This window comes from Lutra lutra, chromosome 11 (assembly GCF_902655055.1).
Source record: "Lutra lutra chromosome 11, mLutLut1.2, whole genome shotgun sequence".
Classification (NCBI taxonomy): Eukaryota; Metazoa; Chordata; class Mammalia; order Carnivora; family Mustelidae; genus Lutra; species Lutra lutra.
The window spans coordinates 20,010,852-20,034,400 of record NC_062288.1 but is presented as its reverse complement, the minus strand read 5'-3'; the positions used below and the strand labels follow the sequence as shown (position 1 = coordinate 20,034,400).

At 44.7% G+C, this 23,549-nt stretch overlaps 1 protein-coding gene across 3 annotated transcripts in view; it reads left to right on the top strand.

The window, feature by feature from the left end:
• Nucleotides 1-23,280, top strand: part of LHFPL3 (LHFPL tetraspan subfamily member 3) — a 578,471-nt gene extending 555,191 nt beyond the window's left edge. For all 3 annotated transcript variants that reach the window (XM_047695493.1, XM_047695496.1, XM_047695494.1), the window contains one exon: nt 22,252-23,280. In XM_047695493.1, the coding sequence (XP_047551449.1) occupies nt 22,252-22,280 (29 nt within the window). In that variant the 3' untranslated portion in view covers nt 22,281-23,280. The remainder of the gene's footprint in view (nt 1-22,251) is intronic.
• Nucleotides 23,281-23,549: the final 269 nt, after the last annotated feature.

Below are 23,549 nucleotides of genomic sequence, written 5' to 3'. Positions count from 1 at the left end.
TAACGGATACACAAGATTCCTCTGCTGTCATTGGCATACGTAGGAACAAGGCATGAGCAGTCATGTGTGGGCATGTAGCTACCAGAGGCCTTAAACTACCTTTGACAATGGCTGGAAAGCATTCTCAAAAAGCATTTGGGTATTTGGGATGAGTCTAAGTTTTCCAGGAGAAGGAAGAAAGGAGGCTCCTCTCTGAATTGTTTTCATTGACTAATCTGTTGAAAATCCCCAAACTGACTTTTGAAAAGTCAAGCTCATGTCAGAAAGTCAGAGCTGAATAGGTAGAAGGAAAAGGAACAATCCTATGTGTTAAAGAGAGAGAGAGAGAGAGAGAGAGAGATTTAAATAAGTAAATTTTAAAGAGCTTGTTGGCTTCATTCAGTGATTTCCTGAATCAGGCAACATCTCATCCTGCAGACAGAAAGGAGCTCTGAAGAGCTGTACAATATGAAAGGCCTATATACAGAGAAGGGGGCAAAATAAGGAGGTTCCTAGCAACAAGGGGACTGTTTGTTGACAAGGTCACCTTCCTTCAGGAGCCAGAAGGGGTCTGTCAGGCAGATTACCTCACTAGTGCTGACCAGTTCATTCCAGCGGGCTTAAGATTCCACTCCTAGAAAAGATTCAAACAGAAATTAAGTTAGGTATCAAGCCTTTGGTGACATGGGCTTAGCACAAGTGACTCCATTTGGGGCCTATTTTTTTTAATACATGATAGCTTCACCTCAAATAGAGAAGACTTGAGTCTGACCAAAGCCAGAAAGAGAACAAGACAAACAGGCACAAGTATACATAGTATTTAAATTCATAAAGGCAACCAACTAAAAACTGGGAGAGAAAGAATGTGAGGAGGAATGGAGGCAAATTCTCTTTTCTAGAAGAGACTCAACAGATATTATCCAAACATGATAAATTAATAAATAGGGGATTATTTGCATACCATCTCAACTTTTGAAGGAGCTACTGTAATAAAACTGGAAGCTATGAAAAGAGAGCTTCTCCCCAGAGTAAGATTCAGTATGAGAAGCGGTGAGGTGAGGCGGCTCTTCTTACCACAAGTCCATCCCCAGGGTTTGATCTTTTTTTTTTTAACAACATGCACAGAGTGCCTTGAAAAAATCAATTTAAACATTCAGTGGTGCTACACTCCACCTAGTGTGTTGTACCCATCTCAAAGCTATGTAAGTGCAATCAGTTTTTCTTAGGAAAGAGCAACCCTAATTGTATTCTTTAGAGGTCTTCTTCTCTCTTCTCTCCTCATTCAGTCCTTGGGCTCTGGAAACATCTACAAGGAGTATTTCACAGCCTAGCAGAATAGTGCGGAAGGCATCCCGCTGCCCTAACCCTGCAGAGCCAAAGGGAGACCCTAAGGAAGGCTCTAAGTAGTCACAGACCATTATTACACACCTTCATATCTTCATCTGTGCCCCATCTCTTCCTTCCCTGCACTACAACCCCCTGTGGAGCTCAGAGGGTTCAGTGTGTTCAATGTGGAGCTCAGGGGGTTCAAGGGTGGCCTCCAGCTGTAGCCCCGCCCACAGCTCCAACTTGATGCTTACACGTGGGGGCCGAAACCACGCCCGGAAATGGGCTGTGTTGGTCCCTTTAGAACAGAGTCAGTCCCTCCCCCTCGGTGAGTTCTGAACGCTTGCCTGGTGAAAACCTCACTGCCCAGAGCGGAGATAAATTGCTAGCGGGAAGGAACAGATTTCAAGCCAGAGTCCGCAGATCAAGCGGCAGGGAAGCCTCCTCCGGCCAGAGCACCTCAGCAGCCAACCAGGTTCAGGCGAGCAGTGAGGACCGCCTTTGCGCTTGGTTCCACGGTGTGTGTACCAGAGACACAGGCGATGTGAGATGGAATGTGGCTCGCGGGACCGCCTGTAGAGGGCGCTGCGTGTGCTTCCCCGCCCCTGGCAGATGAGAACCGACAGGAAGGGGTGCCCGGAAGCTCACCAGCCACGCCCTGTGTGCCTCACACTCTGCCACAGACCAGAGTAGGCGGCCTTTGAATGTTCCTTTAATTTTTGTTAATGCCCCCACGGTAGATAATTTCTGTTTCTGCCACAGTTGCTGGATACATCTGTTGAGACTTTCTGCTGATCTGGTGCTGTGCCTGTGTGTACCCCAACTTTCCTCTCCCGTTAGAGACCTCCAATTGCCAAAGTAACCTTTGCTACTTAGTAACAACAAAGTAACAACAGTCTTGGGGTTTTGTTTGTTTGTTCGTTTGTTTGTTCTGTTGTTTGTTTTTAAGAGTCTGTTTCGAATGGTCCCTGGATTGGCGTTCTGTTGCACTGGCCAAGCACCATTCCCCAGAATCACTAATAAAGTTATCGAAGTCTGGTTGGAGGTTGGCAAGCCTTTCTAAGAGCCAGAAATCTGCTCCCTATCTCTGGAAGAATAATGTCCTATTACAGTGAACAAGCAACGGACAAAGGAGAAATGGGGTGTGCTGTGGAGAGCATTTTTCAGCCCTCCTATCTGTGACAGCCACCAAGGCAACAATAATGAAGAAAAGAGATGGAGTGTAGACAGGTTGATGGGCAACCTGTCCCAGCCAGCTCTTGCGGTGACTTAAACAGCTCCTGCCCTGCTCTGCCTTGATTCTGGGATCTGCTGGACTTGTTGAGTCACATTCAACACAAGCTAATCCTGCTAACCCGGAATCTGAGAAAAAGAAAGCGAGAGTTATTCTTTCCCATTGTTATGACTTCCTCCCGTCCTTACAAGAGTGTTCTTCTGGTGCGATATTTTGCGAATCAGTCAGAGATTTTCTTCACAGAGCTGGTTCATTCAACAAGAACATATTGAGTGCTATACTGAGGAAGGCATGGAGTGTATGGGGAGGTCCTAAGAGAGCTTGCAGATCCACACATGGCTCTCCTTTTGGTGTGCTCGCTTTTTTTTCCCTCAACTGTGGTTTTTTTGTTTTTTGTTTTTTTAAGATTTTATTTATTTATTTGAGTGAGAGAGAGCATGAGCGGAGAAGGTCAGAGGGAGAAGCAGACTCCCCATGGAGCTGGGAGCCGGATGTGGGACTCGATTCCTGGACTCTGGGACCATAAGCTGAGCTCAAGGCAGTTGCTTAACCAACTGAGCCACCCAGGCGCCCTGGTGTGCTCGCTTTTCACACCATCTCTTAACACCCTCTTAGAAAAACAAGCACAAATCCATGAAGACATTGATGATGGCACCATCTTTAATTTCCCTTTCTTTCCCAGGCATTTAATTTTCAAAATGATAATAGAGCATTTTTCTAATTATAAAAATAATGCATGCTCGGGCCGCCTGGGTGGTTCAGTGGGTTAAACCTTTGGCTCAGGTCATGATCTCAGAGTCCTGGGATCAAGCCCCGAACCCCACATCCAGCTCTCCGCTCAGTAGGGAGCCCGCTTCTCCCTTTCTCTCTGCCTGCCTCTCACTTGTGATCTCTCTGTCAAATAAATAAATAAAATCTTTTTTAAAATAAATAAATAAATATAAAAATAATGCATGCTCAGCTCATTGCAAAAAAAAAAAATCAGACAATGCAGAAAATAAAAAGCACCCTAAATCTATCATTCAGAACTTAATTAGTGTAGTATGGGGCAGATCCTTCCATGTTTTTTTCTATGTATATATAAACATATTTTCTTTTCAAAAAAGGATCACATATTCTATTTAATAGCCTATTTTCATTTAATATATTATAGATGTCACTCCTTTAATTTGGATCTACACTCATTTATTTTGGGGGGAATCTACATTCACTTATATTTATTTTAGCGAGCACGCTCAAGTGCGCACGCACATAGGGGTGGGCAGACAGAGGAAGAGAATCTTCAAGCAGACTCCCTGCTGAGCACAGAGTGCAGAGCCTGAGGTGGGGCTCGATCCCACAGCCCATGAGATCAAGACCTGAGCCAGAACCAACAGACGGTCTCTCAACTGACTGAGCCTCCCAGGCGCTCCTAGAACTACATTCCTTTTAAATGGCTATATGAGCCTGGGTGGCTCAGTTGGTTAAGCAGCTGCCTTCGGCTCAGGTCATGATCTCAGGGTCCTCTCTCTCTCTCTCTCAAAATAATAAATAAAATCTTTTTAAAAAATTAAAAATAGGGGCGCCTGAGTGGCTCAGTGGGTTAAAGCCTCTGCCTTCGGCTCAGGTCATGATCCCAGGGTCCTGGGATCGAGCCCCGCATCGGGCTCTCTGCTTGTCGGGGAGCCTGCTTCCCTCCCTCTCTCTCTGCCTGCTTCTCTGCCTACTTGTGATCTCTGTCTGTCAAATAAGTAAAATCTTTTAAAAAAATTAAAAATAAATGGCTATATGAAAGTACCACAATATATTTATCCAAGGTCATACTTGTGAGATCAAGTTTACTTTTAATTTTTTGTATGATCAACAATCTTATGTGTACAACTTTATTGTTATCATAGTATATTCAGAACATTTTTTTACAAATGCTCATTAAATGCCATCCACTGGATTTCAAGCTCACAGCCTGGTATTATTTGACACTCCTGTCTCATCTGTATAAAGCAAAGAAAGGAGTAGAGTGACAGGCAAGACTATCTCAAGACTCAGAGTTATTCCAGCGAGCAATATCAAAGTAGAATGTTCAAGAAAACAGCAGAGCAGGATCCCGTTTGCCTTTGCTCTCTGTTATCTACTGAATTAGTTTTCATGTGGTAAAACGGAATTAATGATATTACAGGCCACTCAGTGGTACTGTGCAGATCGCCCGGCCTACAGTCCGTGCTCAGTAGAGGTAACTGTTATCGTCATAGAGAAACCTGAAAATTTCAGCCAGTAGTCTCACAGGGAACAAGGATCACAGTTGATTTCTAAGCTTTTTGGGGAGATGTTCTTACTGGGGACATTATTTGACTCAGGGTATGACCACATCCATAAAACAGTAGACAGTCCTCTCCTGCGGTTGAGTCTGTGGCCCTTCCCTTCTCCCCCAAGCCAAAGGCTTTCCCCGAAAGGGAGTTGTATTTCTAGCTCTTGGATGTCATCCTTGGTGCCCATAAAACCCGCAAGAGTTATTTTTAAGTGCTCGATTCCAAAAAAGCCCTTAGAGACTATATGGGCTTTTTTCTTTTTTGGGCGGGGTTAGAGTGAGAAAGAGAGCATGAAAGGGGAGAAGGTCAGAGGAAGAAGCAGACTCCCTGCTGAGCAGGGAGCCCAATGTGGGACTCGATCCCAGGACTCCAGGATCATGACCTGAGCCAAAGGCAGTCGCCCAACCAACTGAGCAACACAGGCGCCCCTATGTGGGTTTTTTGTTGTTTTTTTTGTGTGTTTGGTTTTGTTTTTGGTTTTGTGTGTATGTGTATGTGTGTGTGTCAAAATAGTAAAAACTTCACAAAGAGGTCTTAGAACTGAGGCCTTTCTCATTTCTACTCTATTTCATCTCCTGTCTTTCCCCAGGGAGAATGAGTGTTAAATGCTGACCTTGATTCCACAAACAACCCCATAAAATAGGTACTATGTCCTATTTCACAGATAGGAATGCCAAAGCTATGGCAAGTAAAATTACTTGTCCACAGGTAGGAAGTGGCTGACCCAAGATTCAGACTTTTCTTTGATTCCAAAGCCCAAGTGCTAACAACCTTAAACTTGAAAGCGAATGAGAATCACCTGGGGATTAAGTCAAGCCAAGATCCTGGAATTTACATATTCCCAAATACCCCAATGATTGCAAACCAATTCAAGAAGATCCAGAGGCCACATCTGGAGAAGCTCTGCTCTTGGCCATATGGCCTTTAGAAAGCCCGGTTTTGAGGCTGCTCTCTGTAAGGCCATCGGATTTTTATTCTCCTGGTCATCACCAAAGCAGCTTCACCGAAACTTCTGTACCCCTTCTGATGGATGTATTTTATTTGATGATGTATATATTTGCAGACTTACAGAATGGATCCCACAACCATGGGTTTCTAGATGATTCTCTGTTGCAGTCATCTGTATCATCTCCCCAGGACAGAGTCAAATCAACTGCAGTGACCTTTTCTTCTCTGGAATCCTAACCCTACACCCTCTGTGCCATCATCATGCCTTGCCGTACTGACCCAGTTGGCTTTGTTCCTTCACAACAGGTTTCTAATCCTTTATGTCAGTGTGACAGAACACGGCAAATTGGGAAGATCTGTGCTACTGTGTGTGTAACAGAGGCAGCGTGGGGTACAACAGTCATTCAAAGTCAATTCCATGAAACCTTAGAGAATCACCGAGGTACAATGCAGAGGAGAGGTGGGGAAGTGGGGAGAGCCTGGGCAGGGTGGCTTCGGACCCCAAGACGAGGGAGCCACCCTCAATTCTGTTTCAAGAGATTCCCTTGAAAGAAGTTTTTAACTGGGAGGCGGGGTGGGGGAACCTAGTGGAGAAAGAACACTAGTCTCGCCCAGAATTCTAATCCAGGTCTTCAGCTAACTAGCTTGATGACTTGGGGCAAACTTTGTCTCCCGGCCCTCAGAGGACTTACTGCAACAAAGAAAACCAAAAGGCTGGGTTTGTTGCTACCTGTCTTAGACTGCTAGGGCTGTCATGACAATTTGCCGTGGGCTGAGTGGCTTACACAACAGAAAGAGATTTTCTCACCAGCTCTGGAGGCTGGAAGTCCATGATCAAAGGTGCAGGCAGGTCCGATTTCTCTGGAAGCCTCTCCCTTTGACCCGCAGATGGCCATCTCCTTGCAGTGTCTTCACGTGGCCTTTGTTCTCTGCGCGCTTGCCCCTCCCGTCACTCTCTTTTCTTAGAACGACACCATTCCTGTTGGATGAGGGCCTCCCCCATGACCCCAATTTAACCCTAATTACCTGCTAAAAGGCCCTATCTCCAAAAATAATGCCATTTGGTGGGGAAGGCTTCAATGTTTGAATTATGGGGGACACAATTCAGTCCATAGCTAAGCCGAAGGCTCCTTTCAAACAGTCCAGGGGGAGTTACTGAGCACCAGCTCTCTGCTGACCCGTGCTCTGGGCGTTTGGCACACAGAGGCTTACAAGCTGTGGCCTTTGCGCTCACAGGGCATGCTGTGTAGGATTAGGCAGTTCTGATAAGGGATGATGGGGGCAGAACGCAGTCCTGCTGGAGAAGTGACTTGAGATGACATTTGAAACAAGAGAAGGGTGTTCAGCAGCTAGAAAATGGAGCGAGGACATTTCCAGGAGCAGGAAGGAAGCCTTGGAGGGTCCATTCCGAGACCTGCAGGTCACATTAAATGGGCAAGGAGCGTAGTGTGAGGGAAGGAGCCCCTGAGAGGAGGCTGGAGGGGTGAGGAAAGGCCATGGAAGACCTCGTGGGTGGTGCTGAGCTACGGGGATTGATTGCATAGCAAAGACTCTCCCCTAAAGCGTTTTCAGCAAAGCACAGTCTATTCAGTTCTGCATCATAGAAAGCCCTAAAATCCTCCGATTCAAGTGATCTCTGCTCTCCCTTGCCACTATGTCATTTGCGGCTAACCGATGTCAGCCAGTCAGTGATGGATCATACATTTACTAAATGCATTAATTCTTGGCTACTTCTCTAGCAGGGGCAGTGGTGTGTGTGTGTGTGTGTGTGCGCGCGCGTGCGCGCGCGCATGCTTGATCAAACCTTGGTTATAAATTGCTTTCTGGATTCCGCAGTCCACTTCCCTTTGGTCTAGAGAGGAAGTATACATCATACTTGAATGTCTTAGTTCATTAACACCCAAACACCCAAATGGATAATTAGGATGAGGGCTATTAAATTTGTGGTAATAATGGCAATGGAAAGCCTCAGGGTCCTGAACTCCCTGCTAACAACTCACTCAAGTCCATAGGTCCATATCCTGAGGAACAAAAGCTTCCCTGTTTCCAGAAGAGAGAATGAGTTTGGGTTTTGAAGAGCTGCACCTTACCATAATTTCACAGAAGCCTGTAGAATAGTTCGAAAGAAGAACAGGGGAGCATCATCTGGTTTTATTAGGTAATTATTAACAAATCCCTTTTTAATAGCACAGATTTTAGCATCCTCTAAGAATTTTTTTAAGTTTTCTTTATTTAGTCTACAGCCATACCACCCTGAACACGCCCGATCTTGTCTGATCTCAGAAGCTAAGCAGGGTCGGGCCTGGTTAGTACTTGGATGGGAGGTTTTATTTACTTAACAGAGAGACAGCGAGAGGGGGAATACAAGCAAGGGGAGTGGGAGAGGGAGAAGCAGGCTTCCCGCTGAGCAGGGAGCCCGATGTGGTGCAGAGCTCAATCCCAGAACCCCAGGATATGACCTGGGCTGAAGGCAGATGCTTAATGACTGAGCCACCAGGCACCGCAGAATTTCTTTTTAAATAGTCCCTTCCCTCTTGTAAATTCTGTGCTAGAAGAGGACAGGCATTAAATAAAGCAATCTGACACACAAATAGGGTTTACCAATATACATCACACAGATAATATAATTAAAAACAATATCTTTCCCCCCGGAAAGCCTCACCATAACACTAGTAGAAAAAGAAAAATTCAGGTGCCTGGGTGGCTCAGTGGGTTAAGCCTCTGCCTTCGGCTCGGGTCATGATCTCAGGGTTGTGGGATCGAGTCCCACATCGGGCTCTCTGCTCATCGGGGAGCCTGCTTCCTCTCTCTCTCTGCCTGTCTCTCTGCCTACTTGTGATCTCTCTCTCTCTGTCAAATAAATAAATAAAATCTTTAAAAAAAAAGAAAGAGGGGCGCCTGGGTGGCTCAGTGGGTTAAGCCACTGCCTTCGGCTCAGGTCATGATCCCAGGTCCTGGGTTCGAGCCCCACATCGGGCTTTCTGCTCAGCAGGGAGCCTGCTTCCTCCTCTCTCTCTCTGCCTGCCTCTCTGCCTACTTGTGATTTCTCTCTGTTAAATAAATAAATAAATAATCTTTTTTAAAAATAAATAAATAAATAAAATTAAAAAAAAGAAAGAAAAAGAAAAATTCAGTGCTTAATACTGAAAAAGCATTAAACCAGAATGTGATACACAGCACAGGCAACCTGCTTGGAGAGGGCAAAGACAGAATGCAATTTCACCTTTTTATAAAGCCAAGCAGATATAACCCATTACATACGTGTTTTCAAGATAAACGGTAACAAGTCCTCCAGACGATTTATTATAGACTGTTCACCCTAGATTTAGCTGGTTAATTGAGGGCGGCCATCTGTGTTAATTGGGTTCATGCACAGGAGAAATAAGCTTGCCTTATCTTCACGACAGAGGTGGTTTTGCAGCATGGAACAGGTACTGCTGAGGGGAGGCTCCCAGGCTCCCACGGAAACTGGGAGACGGGGTAGGGGTAGGGGGTTCCCTGGACAATTCTGTTTCAAAGAGATGGCTGCCGTCCTTGAGAAAGACATTCTTGCATCCTAAAGCTGCCGGGAGCGTCAGATAGTTTCTAAAAGGATTTACACACATTTCAGACACAGAGAAAAGGTACAACTGCAAGATTTCCACATGCTCTAAGAAAAGGGGAGTGGGGGGCTAGGTGCCGACCTGTTGAAACTCGACCTCGCTGCAATCACCGTCATACCAACCAGGGGAAGAGTTCACAGAGGACTCACCATGTGGGAACTTAGGTGACGCCCACCACAGCTGGATAGGCAAGACTAGTCCACCCCTGTCTTACACGTGAGGAAACTAGGCCAGGTCACGTACCCAAGGTCACAGAGCCAGTAAGTAGTAAAATTGAAGCTCACACCCAGACAGTCTGTGTCCTGTGTCCCCAGTCTGAAGCGGTGGGCCATCCTGTCTCTGGGAAAAGTAAATGTTTCTGTGATTTACTGTCGGTTAGTATATATACGAGGTATTTCTGGAATGCCATAGTGTAACTTATACTATTGTGCATTTAAAACAAGAAACAAACAACAAAAAGCTACCTGCCAACATTTACTGAGCTCTTCCTATTTGCCAGGTTCACCTGTTAAGTCATAAATGCCTTACAATCATCATCTTGGTCACAATCTTCAGGACAGCCTTGGGAAGGGGCACCCCCATTTTTCAAAGGAAGTACGGAGTGTGAAGGAAGTTCTCTAGTGTTACCCAACCAGTAAATGGTGGAATTAGAGTTCAAAGCCAGAGAAAACAGCTTCAGAACACATACATTTAGGGGTGCCTGTGTGGGCTCCGTGTGTTAAAGCCTCTGTTTTCGGCTCAGGTCATGGTTCCGGGGTCCTGGGATCGAGCCCCGTGTCGGGCTCTCTGCTCAGCTGGGAGCCTGCTTTCCCCTCTCATCCCCCACACCATCCCCCCCTCACCTCCACCTGCCTCTCTGCCTACTTGTGATCTCTGTCTGTCAAATAAATAAATAAAATCTTGAAAGAAAAAAAAAGGAATTCTAAGCCAGAGAAAACGGCTTCAGAACACATACATTTAGCAATAAACTGTAGGCCTCCAAGAAAATCAGAAAATTTATATTATCCAGGAAGGTCAGTTGACTCTCAAGATAGTGTTTGGAGAAGAGAAAGCTTGTGAATGGAGCTTGTTGAGAGAGAAAGAGAGGGAGGGAGAGAGAGAGCAGGCTGCACAGGGAAATGATAGAAATCATCAGTCTTTTCCCTGAACAGGAAGGCGAGGAAGCTCAGAAGGGGATGTGTGAGGCTGAATATTCAATATCAGCAGAGACAAATTTATTATTTTGAGAAGACGGCACATAGTCGGGTGGCATGATTTGCAATTCCGTGTGTGATAATACTCAATTTGGTTTTATTTTTATTTATATTTGTAAAGGATTGTCATGACCACATAGTGAGGTGTTAGTCATGAGCTAGTTCATAAAATGGAAAGGCAAAACAATCACGAAAAATTTCCGAAGAGCACAGAGAAGTCGCTGAGCTAGGGCTGGCCCATTAAGATTGACACGGGATTTATTAGTTCTTGTGCACTGCACTAAGAATTGAGGATGCGGACGTCCTGCCCTGCCATGCATATGTTTCTTGGGCTTCCTTAATAAAAGCCTTTCAACCTGTATGCAATATGGAATGGCTTCATGTTAAAAATGGGCAGTGACTATTATTAGGATGGAGAAACCAGCACCTGTTTTCTTGCTTGCAATAGATTCTGCAGTATTTCTGAATGGGGAGAAGAAGAGAAAGAAAAGAAATGTTCATGAATTGATCATCTAAATGCCTTCTCATGAATTACTTCCTAGAAAAGGTCATGTGAGAAAGCATTGAGCCTGATGTCAAAGTCCAGTCGTCTGCTGCCTGCAGGACTAGCACACAATTATCAGCACCTGATTCTTAGGCCACTTTCTGGCCCTTCTCAGTTAAGAAGGTCTACAGGAGTAGCCAGAATAGTTTAGCAAATCTCCTCCAACTCTCTGTGTTAACATCAATATGTCAGATCAAAAGGGAGGTAGGACACGGAAGAAGATAGGGAGAAAAGCAGAGAATATAAGCTTTTTTCAAAAGTTTACACTTTTACACTTTGTACTTTTATATAAAAAGTTTGTACAAACCCAGTGTGGGGCTCCAGCTCAGAACCCCAAGTTCAAGAGCCACAAGCTCCTCCAACGGAGCCAGCCAGGCGCCCTGGTGTTCTGTTTTCTTTTGTTAAAGGGAAAAAAAAAAAAAAAAACTAGGGGAAGAAAGGAAGAAAATGTGGTAAGACTGTCTCAGATGGTACATTTTTCATTTCCCAGATACCTCTTCACGTATTTATACTACTGTATATTTAATTAAAGCCAAGTGTTAAAAGCGCTGTCTGTGGGCTGAGGGTAGGAGTCGCTCGCCCTCTGCTCCTTTATGGCGGTGTGGAAGGAACGGGGAGTCACCAGAAATCCACACTGAGTTTGCAGGTCACTGAGTACCTCTACTGGTTGCTCGAGATTTGTTTGGTCAGGTTTTCCATGGATGCCTGTGCCTGGTTTGGTTTTATTCAATAAACAGCCTTTGAGCACCTGTGATCCACCAGGCACCTCATTAAGCTGGGAAGACAACGGTGAAGAGGCCACAGTATCTGACTCAGGGAGTGCAACCCAGCGCCTTGGCAGCACCTGGGAGATAGACATGCAGATTCTCAGGCTTTACCTTGGACCTACGGAATCCCAGTCCGCATTTGTAACAGGATCACCAGGTGATTCTGAGACAATATTGAAGTTTGAGGAGCACTGACCTGGTGGGTCATTGGCAGGGACAGGGGGATCCTCTATTTCTTAATTCCTCCATGGTGTCAACCGAGAAAGAATTCCCTGAAATTTAAGCTGAAATGTATTTATTTGGGCAGTTAGAATTGCATTTCGGGAGACACAGACTCAGGTAGAAATCTGAACTCTTGTTCCAAGGAAGACAACAGAAGGGGCAGAATTGTAAAGGCTAAAGCTCAGGAGTACGGTTCTTATTCAAGTCCTCTGTATAAAACAGAGATTGAAAGTAGGTTAACTAGGGGGGACCTGGGTAGATCAGTGAGTTAAGTATCTGCCTTTAGCTCTGGTCATGATCCCAGAGTCCAGTGGTCGAGCTCCACATCGGGCTCCCTGTTCAGTGGGGAATCTGCTTCTCCCTCTGTTCCCTCTGCCTCTCCTTTTGGCTTGTGTTCTCACAAGCTTTCTCTCTCTCTCAAATAAAATCTTTTAAAAAGAAAAAATGGTAGGTTAGCTAGGATTGGTTGGGTTAATATGTAAATGAGGGAGGGAAACTTGTGGAATCATTGGCTCCTTTTGGAAAAATGCTAATGATTCAGGTGTCAGGTTCAGGCGGGAGTTAAGTCCCAGCTAAGGTCTTGCAGCTGGCAAAAAGCTCAAGGTTCCTGGGATGCAGACGTGCATAAATTCCTCCTCCCTTATGGTCTCCTGACCCCATTTTAAAAAGAGACTCTCTTAGCTAGACTTGTTTGCTGCATCTTGAAATTTTCACTTACAATTGGTTCAGCAAGTATTTGCTGTTATAAATCAGACCCTAAGTGCTGGGGGTACACTGTGAGCAAGACAGAGGAGGTCCTGAGAGCCTGGAGCTCACATTCTGATGCAGGGAAGGAATAGAAAACAAGAAAATATATGGCATAGTTAAAGATTGTGAGTAGTTCTATGAAACAAATAAACTGAAAATATGATAGAAAGAAACCAGAATGAACTATTACAGAGTGCTAGAAGTTTTCAGGAGTAAGTTATTTCCATTTTCTATCTTGCTTTCTCTTCTTATCTTTTTTTAAAGATTTCACTTATTTATTTGATAGAGAGAGACAGCAAGAGAGGAACACAAGCAGGGGGAGTTGGAGAGGGAGAAGCAGGCTTCCTGCTGAGCAGGGAGCCCAACACGGAGCTCAATCCCAGAACCCTGGGATCATGACCTGAGCCAAAGGCCAACATTTAATGACTGAGCCACCCAGGCACCCCTTGCTTTCTCTTCTAAAAATGTAAAAAAATGTAAATAGTCACTGCTCCTACCTGAAAAAAGTCAAAGATTATAATACAGTAGATCACCCCCACCCTTATTTTCAGAAGTTATGCTCTAAGACCCCTGTAGATGCCTGAAACCACAGACTGTACTGAACCCTCAAAATGTATATATATATAAGGTTTTTCCTAATCATGTGTAGCTGCTGTAAAGTCTAATTTATAAATTAGGCACAGTAAGAGATTAACAACAGTAACTAATACTAAAACAGAACAATTATAAAAATACACTGTTATAAAAGTTCTGTGAACGTGGTCTCTCTCCAATCTTGGTGTCCTGTATTCATCCTTCTTGTGATGATGTGAGCTGATGCAATGCCTATATGATGAGATGAAGAGACTTGAATGACGCAGCCCTTGTGACACAGAGTGAGGCTACAATTGACCTCCTGATCATATGAAACCACAGAAAGCGAAACCATGGATATGGGGGAACTACTGTATTTTTTCCTCCTTTCCTTTCTCCCAACTCCCTATCCTTCTGCCTCAGGAGCAATTACTAGCAATGCAGATGCCACCAAGCAGGCAGTCACATGCACTCACTCAGTCCCAAATAAAAATTTGGATGCAAAGTACATTATAGCACCCAGAGAGAAGTACTGGTATGCCCTTTCTGCTTAGGGTAAGAAGACATTAGAGAGTCTAGACAAACTGGTAACTGGGAGGTAGCTTCCTATCTGGCTGTCTTCCTGTAGCCCTGTGGTCAGGGGTGGGGAGTGTGCTGGTGGGGGCTCGGAGTGGGACGGTGGCATGAAAGTAAAGATTTAGCCAGTAAAGACGAAGTATACCCTGCCTTTCATCAACCCACTGGTCAATTACACAACAAGCAACTCCAACAAATTCAGACCCTCTAATCACCTACAAAGCTAGTGGTAATCAAACTGCAGCCAAAATCAATATTGGACTTTTTTTTCTTAATCCAGCACCAAAGTATGTTGTGAGCATGTATTTCTTTTCTTTTTTTTTTTTAAGATTTTATTTATTTATTTATTTGACAGAGAGAGAATGAGCACAGGCAGGGGGGGCAGAGGGGCAGAGGCAGAGGGAGAAGCAGACTCCTCGCTGAACAGGACGCTGGATGTGGGGCTCGATCCCAGGACCCTGAGATCATGACCTGAGCTGAAGGCAGACGCTTAACTGACTGAGCCACCCAAGTGCCCCAAGCATACATTTATTTTCAACCCAGATCCAAACTTCCTACAGTCAGAGGGACAAACTAATGATTACTCATATAGAGACTATGGATGTAATAGGAAAATGGAAGTTGGGGTTTCAGGTGTTGCTTCTCTAGAAATTGTGTCAGGAAGGGAAAAAACAGAGATAGCAGTGCGTTCTCTGTCCTGGGAGCACTGTGCCACTGTCCAGCCACACTTGTCATATACAGCGTACGAAACACAGCAAATCTAAACCACAGCCAGAGAGAGGGCATTTGCCCACTGTTCCAGTGATCTATGCTATGGTAGTAAACTATCCCAAAACTCTGTGGCTTAAAACTGTATCAAAGCTTTGTTGGAAAAACTCATACCCTTTAAGACTGCTACTGACAACCACTTTTTTTTTAAGGATTTTATTTTTTATTTGATAGAGAAAACAAGAGAGCACAAGCAGTGGGAACTATAGAGGGAGAGGGAGAAGCAGGCTCTCCACTGAGCAGGGAGCCAGATGTGAGGCTTCATTCCAGCATCCTGGGATCATGACCTGAGCAGAAGGCAGATGCTGAACCGACTGAGCCACACAGACGTCCCCTGACAACCAATTTTATTATATCCCACAATTGTGTGGATCAGGAATTCACATGGAACAATTCTTCTCTTCCATGTAGCATCAACTAGGGTAACTCAATGGCATTCAGCAGGTGGCTGAATGGCATGGAGGGCTCAAGATGACTTCACTCCTATGAAGCAAAGGCTGGAGAGCTGGGTTCAGCTGAGCCTCCCCCACCCTCCATGTGCTACCAAGGCCTCACCCATGTGGTCACTCCAGCAGAGGAATCAGAAACTGTCCTCAAAAAATGTTCAAGATCACTAATGATCCAAATCACAGGGCAAATCCAAACCACAGTGAGATGTCACCTTGTACACATTAGGATGGCTACTGTTACATTATAAAAATTCAACTGAGTACATCTTAAAGACTTGATTGGCTTTATTAATCAATTCATGAGTTGGGCCATATCTCATCTGGCCAGTAGAGGGGAGTTCCAAAGTGGTACAGAAAAGAAAAGTGTTTTTAAAGGTAAGGAGCAGAAAAAAGGAAATTACTGGTTAAGAATCCATTGTTTTAGGCACGGTCACCCTCCTGAGGGGAATGGAAAGGGTTTATCGGTAAGTTTCCTTCTGTGGACCTGGTAATTTGCGTGTTGACTGATTAAAGGTTAAAACTGTAGTTGGGTTGGGGCTCCTGGCTGGCTCAATCAGTGGAATGTGAGACTCTTGACCTTGGGAAGTGGGTTCAATCCCCACCTTGGGTGTAGAGGTCATTTAAAAATAAAAGCTATGGGGTACCTGGGTGGCTCAGGGTGTTAAAGCCTCTGCCTTCAGCTCAGGTCATGATCCCAGAGTTCTGGGATCAAGCCCCACATCAGGCTCTTTGCTCAGCAGGGAGCCTGCTTCCCTCTCTCTCTCTGCCTGTCTCTCTGCCTACTTGTGATTTCTGTCTGTCAAATAAATAAATAAAAATAAATAAAATCTATAATTAAAAAAATTGTAGTTAGGTTAAGGATGAAGTCTTGGTTTACTGAGGGGACCTGGGTAGCTCAGTGGGTAAAGTGCCTGCCTTCAGCTCAGGTTATGATCTCGGGGTTCTGGGATCAAGCCCCATGTCAGGCTCCCAGCTCAGCGAGGAGTCTGCTTCTCCCTCTCTCCCCACTTGTGTTCTCTCTCTCTTTCTCAAATAAATACATAAAATATTTTTTTTAAAAAGTCTTGGGTTACTGACTTTTGGCCTTAACCTAACTGACACGATTTTGGGCCTGTAGTTTTATTTTTAACACTACTATCCCCCCCCCCCAAAGAAACAGAAAATAAGTGTCAGAGAGACAGGAAGACATTGAAACCTTTGTGCAGCATTGGTATGGTTGTAAGAAGGTGCAACAGTATGGGGGTTCCTCAAAGGATTAAAAGTAGAATTACCATACGATCCTGCAATCCCACTTCTGGGTATAGATCCAAAAGAATTGACAGCAGGATCTTGAAGAGGTATTTACATACCCGTGTTTATCATACTATAACCAGAAACTGGGTTTGCCTCTTGGTGGGTGATAAGCCAAAAGACACAACCACGTCAAAGAGTAGAAAAGGAAGGATTTCACTTGAAACAAGAAAGAACAGCAGGGATAGTTCCCAACAGCATCTCCCTGAACAACACTGGAGCAGTTTTAAGCTAAGGCTCACACATACTCATGGGAGGGCTGGCCAAGGAGTGTTCTGTACAGACTTGGGGCAAAAGTCTTTGTAAGTTAACAATGTCCAGGTCCTAGCTAATAGAAGTCACGAGGCTGGCAAAGGTCAGCATCATTCAGTCTCTGGTTCCAATTAGTCCAGTGTTCAAGTGCTCAAACTAGCTTATATCCTGCAAAAACAACTCAAGAATGAGTGTGAGGTCAATTTTTCCTTTCGAAACAGCACTGAGAGTTCTACCACTGAATTCTCATCTCCGATATGGTTAGGTTACCTCCATCCAGGCCTGGTCGTGGCTGTTTGTTTTTACATTCTTCTCTTCCCTGAAAATCATCAGTTAGTGAAGTCTCTTTTTCTGCAGTTTTCACATACCCCATGAAGTTCTGCAAGATATGAGCTTGGGCGAGTAGTGCTGCTCAGGCACCGATCACAAAACACCTGGGTTCCTACAGTGACTTTTCTTATGTCAAGAAAACATCAGGGAGGGACGCTGGGTGGCTCAGTCGGTTAAGCTGCTGCCTTCGGCTCAGGTAATGATCCCAGGATCCTGGGATCGAGTCCTGCATGGGGCTCCTTGCTCGGCAGGGCGCCTGCTTCTCTCTCCTCCTCTGCCTGCTTGTACGCTCTCTCTCATTCTCATTATCTGATAAATAAATAAATAAAATCTTTTTAAAAAAAGAAAACATCGGGGAGCAAGAATTCCTGTCCCCTCAAATGTCCTTCTAGCTGGACTAAAAATCAAATTGCCATGCAACAGATTAACAGGAGAAAATCAAATTTAATAGGTGTACGCCGGGGGAATGCACATAGACATGGAAATTCCAAAGACAGGCAAAATGGGGTGGAGATGTCTTTCTGGGGGTAGAGGCCCAGAACATCAGAGGAACGCATACAGGGTGAGAAGAGCAAATGTTCGGTAACCAGATGTTTGCCCTTCCATACAGATGGGTCACTCAGATAAAACTGATGTGCGTTAATAGCTTACTCTGGGAAAGACCCCCAATTTAGATTCTTCTCGGTAGTTAAGGGAGGTTTCTCTTGAGCCGGCGTAGTCACAGGAAGACAGATACCCTACGACCCCACTCCCAGGAGCCATTTCAAGTTGTCCAACCAGTTGGTAGACACAGAAGGAATGGCAGTTACTGCAGAATGGGGGAAGGGAGAAGAGAGGAGTGTTGTTTCAGGGACATGGAGTTTTAGATGTGCAAGATGGCGAAGTTCTGGAGATTTGTCTCACAACAATGTGAGTATAGTAAACACTCTTGAACTGTGTAATACCTCAAAGTGATGGTTAGATGGTGAATTTCATTTTTATTTTATGCGTTTTTCTGCCACAACAACAACAAAAATAAATTGCCAATAGTTTTTTTTTTTTTTTTCCTTTTTTAATCGCTTTGTTTATTTTAGAGACAGAAAGAGAGCTGGGCGTGGGGAGCGTGCAGAGGGAGAGAATCTCAGATGTGCTGCTGAGCGGAGAGTTGGACGCTCTCAGGGTTCCATCTCACAACCAATGGGATCATGACATGAACTGAAATCACCCGTGGGAGGCTCAAAAGACTGAGCCATCCAGACGGCCCCTGCCAGTTCTCTTAAAGCCCAGATTCAAAGGGAGAGGAACAGAGCCCCACCCCCCATCCCTCCATGCCCCCCCAACCCCCAATAAAAAGAATGCTAAAGAATCTGCAGTCGCCTTTACTGTGCTCTGCCCACCTCGGGGCACATCCTGTCTAGAGCACCTGGGGACACAGAGAGAGAGGCTTTATTTCCAGGTACCTGTTTCAGCCTCCCGGAGAGGAAGGATGTCGGGAGGCCCCAGGAGGGGTGGGCGTGGCTTGAAACAATGGAGTGGGAAGAAATGGCCAAGCTTGTACAGCCAATGAGAGAAAATGGACTGGACCGCCTCCCTTCCTCATTTTCCCAGCAAAGATTCAGTGAGCCATTCTGCTGAAAGCCTGACCGCTCCCACCCCAAGCGTTTTCCTCCCTAAGATGCCTGCCCCCTCCCCCCCATCCCGACGGTGGGGGCCTGTGGGCCCTCATTGAATAGGTTGATAGGAACAAGAAGCAGAAGCGGACCACGGGAGACCTTGCAAAGTCCGCAAACACAGGGAAAATTCAGCCACGCAGCATTTAGATAGTCTGGACAATGTGGACATTATAAACGCCGCTCTCCTGAGCAGCGACTCAAAGGACAGCTTCGCGAAGGGTTTGCAAAGAGCCCTTTAGAAACAGAACACGGGCGACTCAGAGCCCCGTGACGTGTTACAAGGACAAACCCGACTGAACAAAGATCCAAAGCAGTGTTGAATGACTTATTTGTTCAGTCCTGCTCTGTGCAGACCTGGGAGGATATGACATCTTTTACATTGCCTCCCCTGAGCTATGCAATAGCCACGGGGCATGGGAAATGCGAGCAAAAGTTCGTCGGAAAAGAAACCATGTTTTAGGAAGAGGACATCACAGTGTAACCAGAGGAGGGCTTCCCCACCATTCTGCAGACCGCCCGGGTAGCCGGGTCCCTGGCCTGGAGAAATGACGGCCACATCCGGAGAGGAAAACCGGCCTTTTCAACTCCTCCACCCACTGGCTTCCCAAATCTGTGTGCAGGCCCGCCCTTCCCAAGCCTCAGGTGGGAGATTTCTCACCACATTTGCTATTTAAGCCATCCTAGGGGCATTCTCCTTTTGCTGCTCCCGGCAAAGTGTTTTCCTGATATTGTGTGGGGAGTGTTTGTGTTCCAATCACCACCAGCAGGAGCAGGCTGGTTGTTTTCAGCCTTGCAGTCTGTAGGATTCTCAAATACCCTGGGACTCCTGTTGAATGGTGGTATCATGCACTAGGAAGAAAAAAATATGGTGTTTGTAATGTCTGAGGAACTGAGACTCCAAGCAGAGATATTCCCAGGAGGCCCTCGCTGGAGAATGAGTGCCTCCTTCAGTCTTGGACCCTAGGAGCCTCCCTGAAGCCACCCAAGTCCAGCCTCGCTTTCTGGCTCCTCTCATTCCCATTCACTCCGTGGCTCCCCACCCGGCCTTGACACTGCAGGTGGGGAGTGCAGTTCCAAGGCTAACCCAAGTCAACAAAGAAGAGACCTTGAAGAGGGAAGGGTTGAATAATCAACGGTGAGGTCAGTCAGGAATCCAGTGAGGGATCTGGTCACGTGAACGGAATGGGTGATCCAAGATGGCAGCAGATCCAAGAAGGATTGGTGGTGACTGACCCACCTTGGGCAGCCGCTAACTGGGTTAGACCACCCAACAGTGAGTGGAGTGTGAACAGGAACCTTGTGAGATTAGCCCCAGATGTTCTCTTCCTACAAGAAGGCTCAGGATCTTTACAGGGAGATGACCCCCACCCTGCAGAAAGCTTCCTTCTCCTCCTCAGGTTTGGGTGTCAGTGCTAGGGGGCAGAGGGGGCTGATCAAAAGCCCTTCCACCCCTGTGTGCTCTCTTCCCAGCCCACTGTGATGTCGTAAAGTCAAATCAGGCAGCTCAGAGCCAGGGAAAAAGAGAGTGAGAGTTTCAGGTTCCTGGATGCCAACCAATGGTTCACACCAAAGCATGCTTTTCTGTCATGAAACTGGGGGCGTTTTTATTTGTGGATGTCCAGAAAATGAGAGCTACCTTCTTGCCTTCCTCTTCCCCTGCATCACCCACATAGGGCCTGGCACTTCCACGTACTATATTCTCTTCCCGTGTGCGTACCTACCTTTTCAAAACTCATTCCCCTCTTCTGCTTCATGTGTTTATAACTGGCACCCATTCCTCCCTCTCCCCCATCCCAGCTAACACCTTTCATGGATCTTACTAGAAAACCTGGACATTTTGCTCTGTGCATTTGAAATAGAAAAATATTCAGAGAAAAATAGAAAAAAAATAGAAAAAAATTAGAGCACTGAAATCGTAGACACACAAACTTGACTTTGGATTCCATCTAGCAAGACCAGCTCCCGGGCAGCAGAGCAGAGAGCACTCAAGGTTCAGAAGCACCTATAACTGCATGTAAAACCCGTGGGCTGCCTTTGTCGATTTTAATAATATCCGAAGAAAGCATTCCCTTCCATAGGGCTTCTACCAGTGTGATGCAATCTCAGAGAATCATTACAGATTAATCATCATTAGGACAAGATCCTATTTCAATTATCCCCTGTGTCGTCCAGGTACATCAACTGAGCAACTGAGTTCTCTCGCTGAGAGAATTTCATTGGAACCATAATGTGCATAAGATATCTTAAAGTGTTTTAAAGTGTTTTAAAGTGTACCGGAAAACAACAAGGGGATAAGTGCTCGAAAGGACAGAATCTTCCAAAGGTTTCTCTAGCCCTCATTCAGAAACCATAATCTTATCTTGTGATGTGGAATGAGGACTGTAACTGAATAATGGACCGATTGTTTTATTATCATATTTGTTTCTAAGTACTCTGTGATGAAAACAGCCCAGCAGGCTATTTCTTTCAGCCCAAATTTGGCCAGCTAGATGCATTTACCCATCTTCACAACATACAAGGGACCCTTAAGCCCTGGTTAGCAGTGCCGAAGTATATGGAGATCGTCCAGAGAAAAGAATCAATTGTACTATTTGTAGTCATCTTATCAGTATAGGAATAGTCTCTAATAGTGGGCTGGACAAAAGGAAAAGCAGGTTATCCCCTGAGAATTTGTTCTAAAGAAAGAAGTTGAAAGAACAAACAGCTTTCTATGCCAAGATACTTTTCTTGATAACAAAAAAAAAGGGGGTGGGGGACCTACCTACCATCTGCCAGTGGTCAAACAATTGAGAATAGGATACTGAGCTTGGAGTGAAAGGAATGAGATTGGAATGGAATATTCTGCAGCTCTTAGAAACTGATGTTGGTGGGGCATCTCACTGGCTCAGTTGATAGAGCATGCAACTCTTGATCTCGAGGTTGTGAGTTCGAGCCCCATGTTGGGTGTAGAAATTACTTCAAAATAAAAAATCATTAGTAAAAAGAGAAGGAAATTGATGCTGATGATGCAGAGTGGAGATGCAGAAAATTGTGATTCCAACTGTATAAAATAAAGGGCACATTTGGATATGGAACGGAAAGATACATGGGAAAAAAGCAGTGTCTCCTTTGCAGCTGTTACCATGTTGATTGCATAATAAATAACACCTGGAAAGAAAAGGAAAACGCTCAAGTGAGACATTTTCTGTGCCAGGCAGAAAAATTGTTGATGCTCGGGATCATTTCACATTCTTCCTTGCTCCTTCAAAGCAGCCTGTAATCTTCGCCCAGATTTGGGGAACACACATTTCTGGGTGATAGGGGGTCCCCTTGCCAGAAGACTGTGTGCCGTTTGGTTATGGAACAGGTGCCTCAAACTTTTCAGGCTTCTTTAAAACAAATCTAAAGTGCATTCGAGCCATGTGCTGGTGTGGTTTTTCTGTGACAGCTATGCACAAAAATCTTGCTGACAGAAAATGATGCATTTTTTTTTCTTTCTCTCTCTTTCTCCTCCCCCTGCCCCCCCTTTCTGCAGTTCTGCTAAGCCAATATTCTCTAGAATGAGCACAAAACAAATCAAATAACAGCTAAACAAATCGAATAAGAGCTTTTGTACATCAACATCAAGAAGGAAGACTTGCGAGAAATCAGAGTACAGAGACAGATCTGGACGAGAGTGAACCATCTACTTGTCAAGGCACCTTCTAAATCTGGACCGGCAGAGATGGCAGTGATTTTCTGGAAGGAGATGTGATAATGGATTAAACACCAGCTCATGGGAAGATATCGTCGAATAAGATCAGATCACATTCATGAGAAGTCACATTCAGGAAATATTTTAAGAGAAAGGAATATAAATGTGCTAGAATTAACATGTAAAATATATATGTACTGAGGTTTGTAAACTGTCCTTTTTTAATCAAACTGAAAACAAAAAGCTTTAATCTTTCAACCTTCTTTTAATAAAAGGCAGTCAATCCTAAATTATTCCTATCTCAATAGCCAAGAGGCTGATCAAGCATCATTTTACAGAGGAAGGCAGCTTAGGAAAATGCCTCAGCGTATTTTCACAGGAGCCGTGATCTTTGGTTCCCATCTCTGCCGTGCGTTTATTTCACTGTGTAATTAGTAAAACCACTCAGTTCAGAGATGTAACACTTCAAACTTTTTACAGAGTCTGTGTTCAGTTTAATCTGTCTGTACAAGTTATTACTGAGAAAGTGTTTCTGACATATACTAGAACTCCATCAAGCTGTATATTACAGGAAGTACATCTTTACATCATAGGTCCCTGAGCAACCTAGCTATCCCTATCTTTCAGGAAACAGCATCAGGGAACTCTGAAAAATATAGAAAGCTCATTTTCACCTTGGATGCTCACATGTAATATATAGGCTGCTATCAAATAAACACTTTTTTCCTAATTCTCCCTACATAAGAATTTAATATACTTTATAAATAGGCATCTAAAAGCTCTCCTTTTTTTTTCTCTATTTCTTTGCTGTACTTGTCATCAGAAATCCATAGCCTTTTTTTCCCTTACTAACAGGTCTCATTTTTGTTTTAAAAAAAAATCGTTCCATTAAGCCTATTTCTAAATGATAGTAAGTGGTACTAACAAAATAAATAATAATTTAATAGCCTTAGAAATAAATGAATATATACTTATACAGGTCAAGAAACTTGGTAGGAGTAAGTTGCCTGTTTGTTTACTAATGTTGGTTTCAAGAATACTCAGATTTCTTTGAGTTGGTTGATATTTGGAAGTAGTTCCAACTGGTCAGTTGTCTTCAACAATCTTTTGCTCCCAGGCTTTCCCCCACCATAACCCTC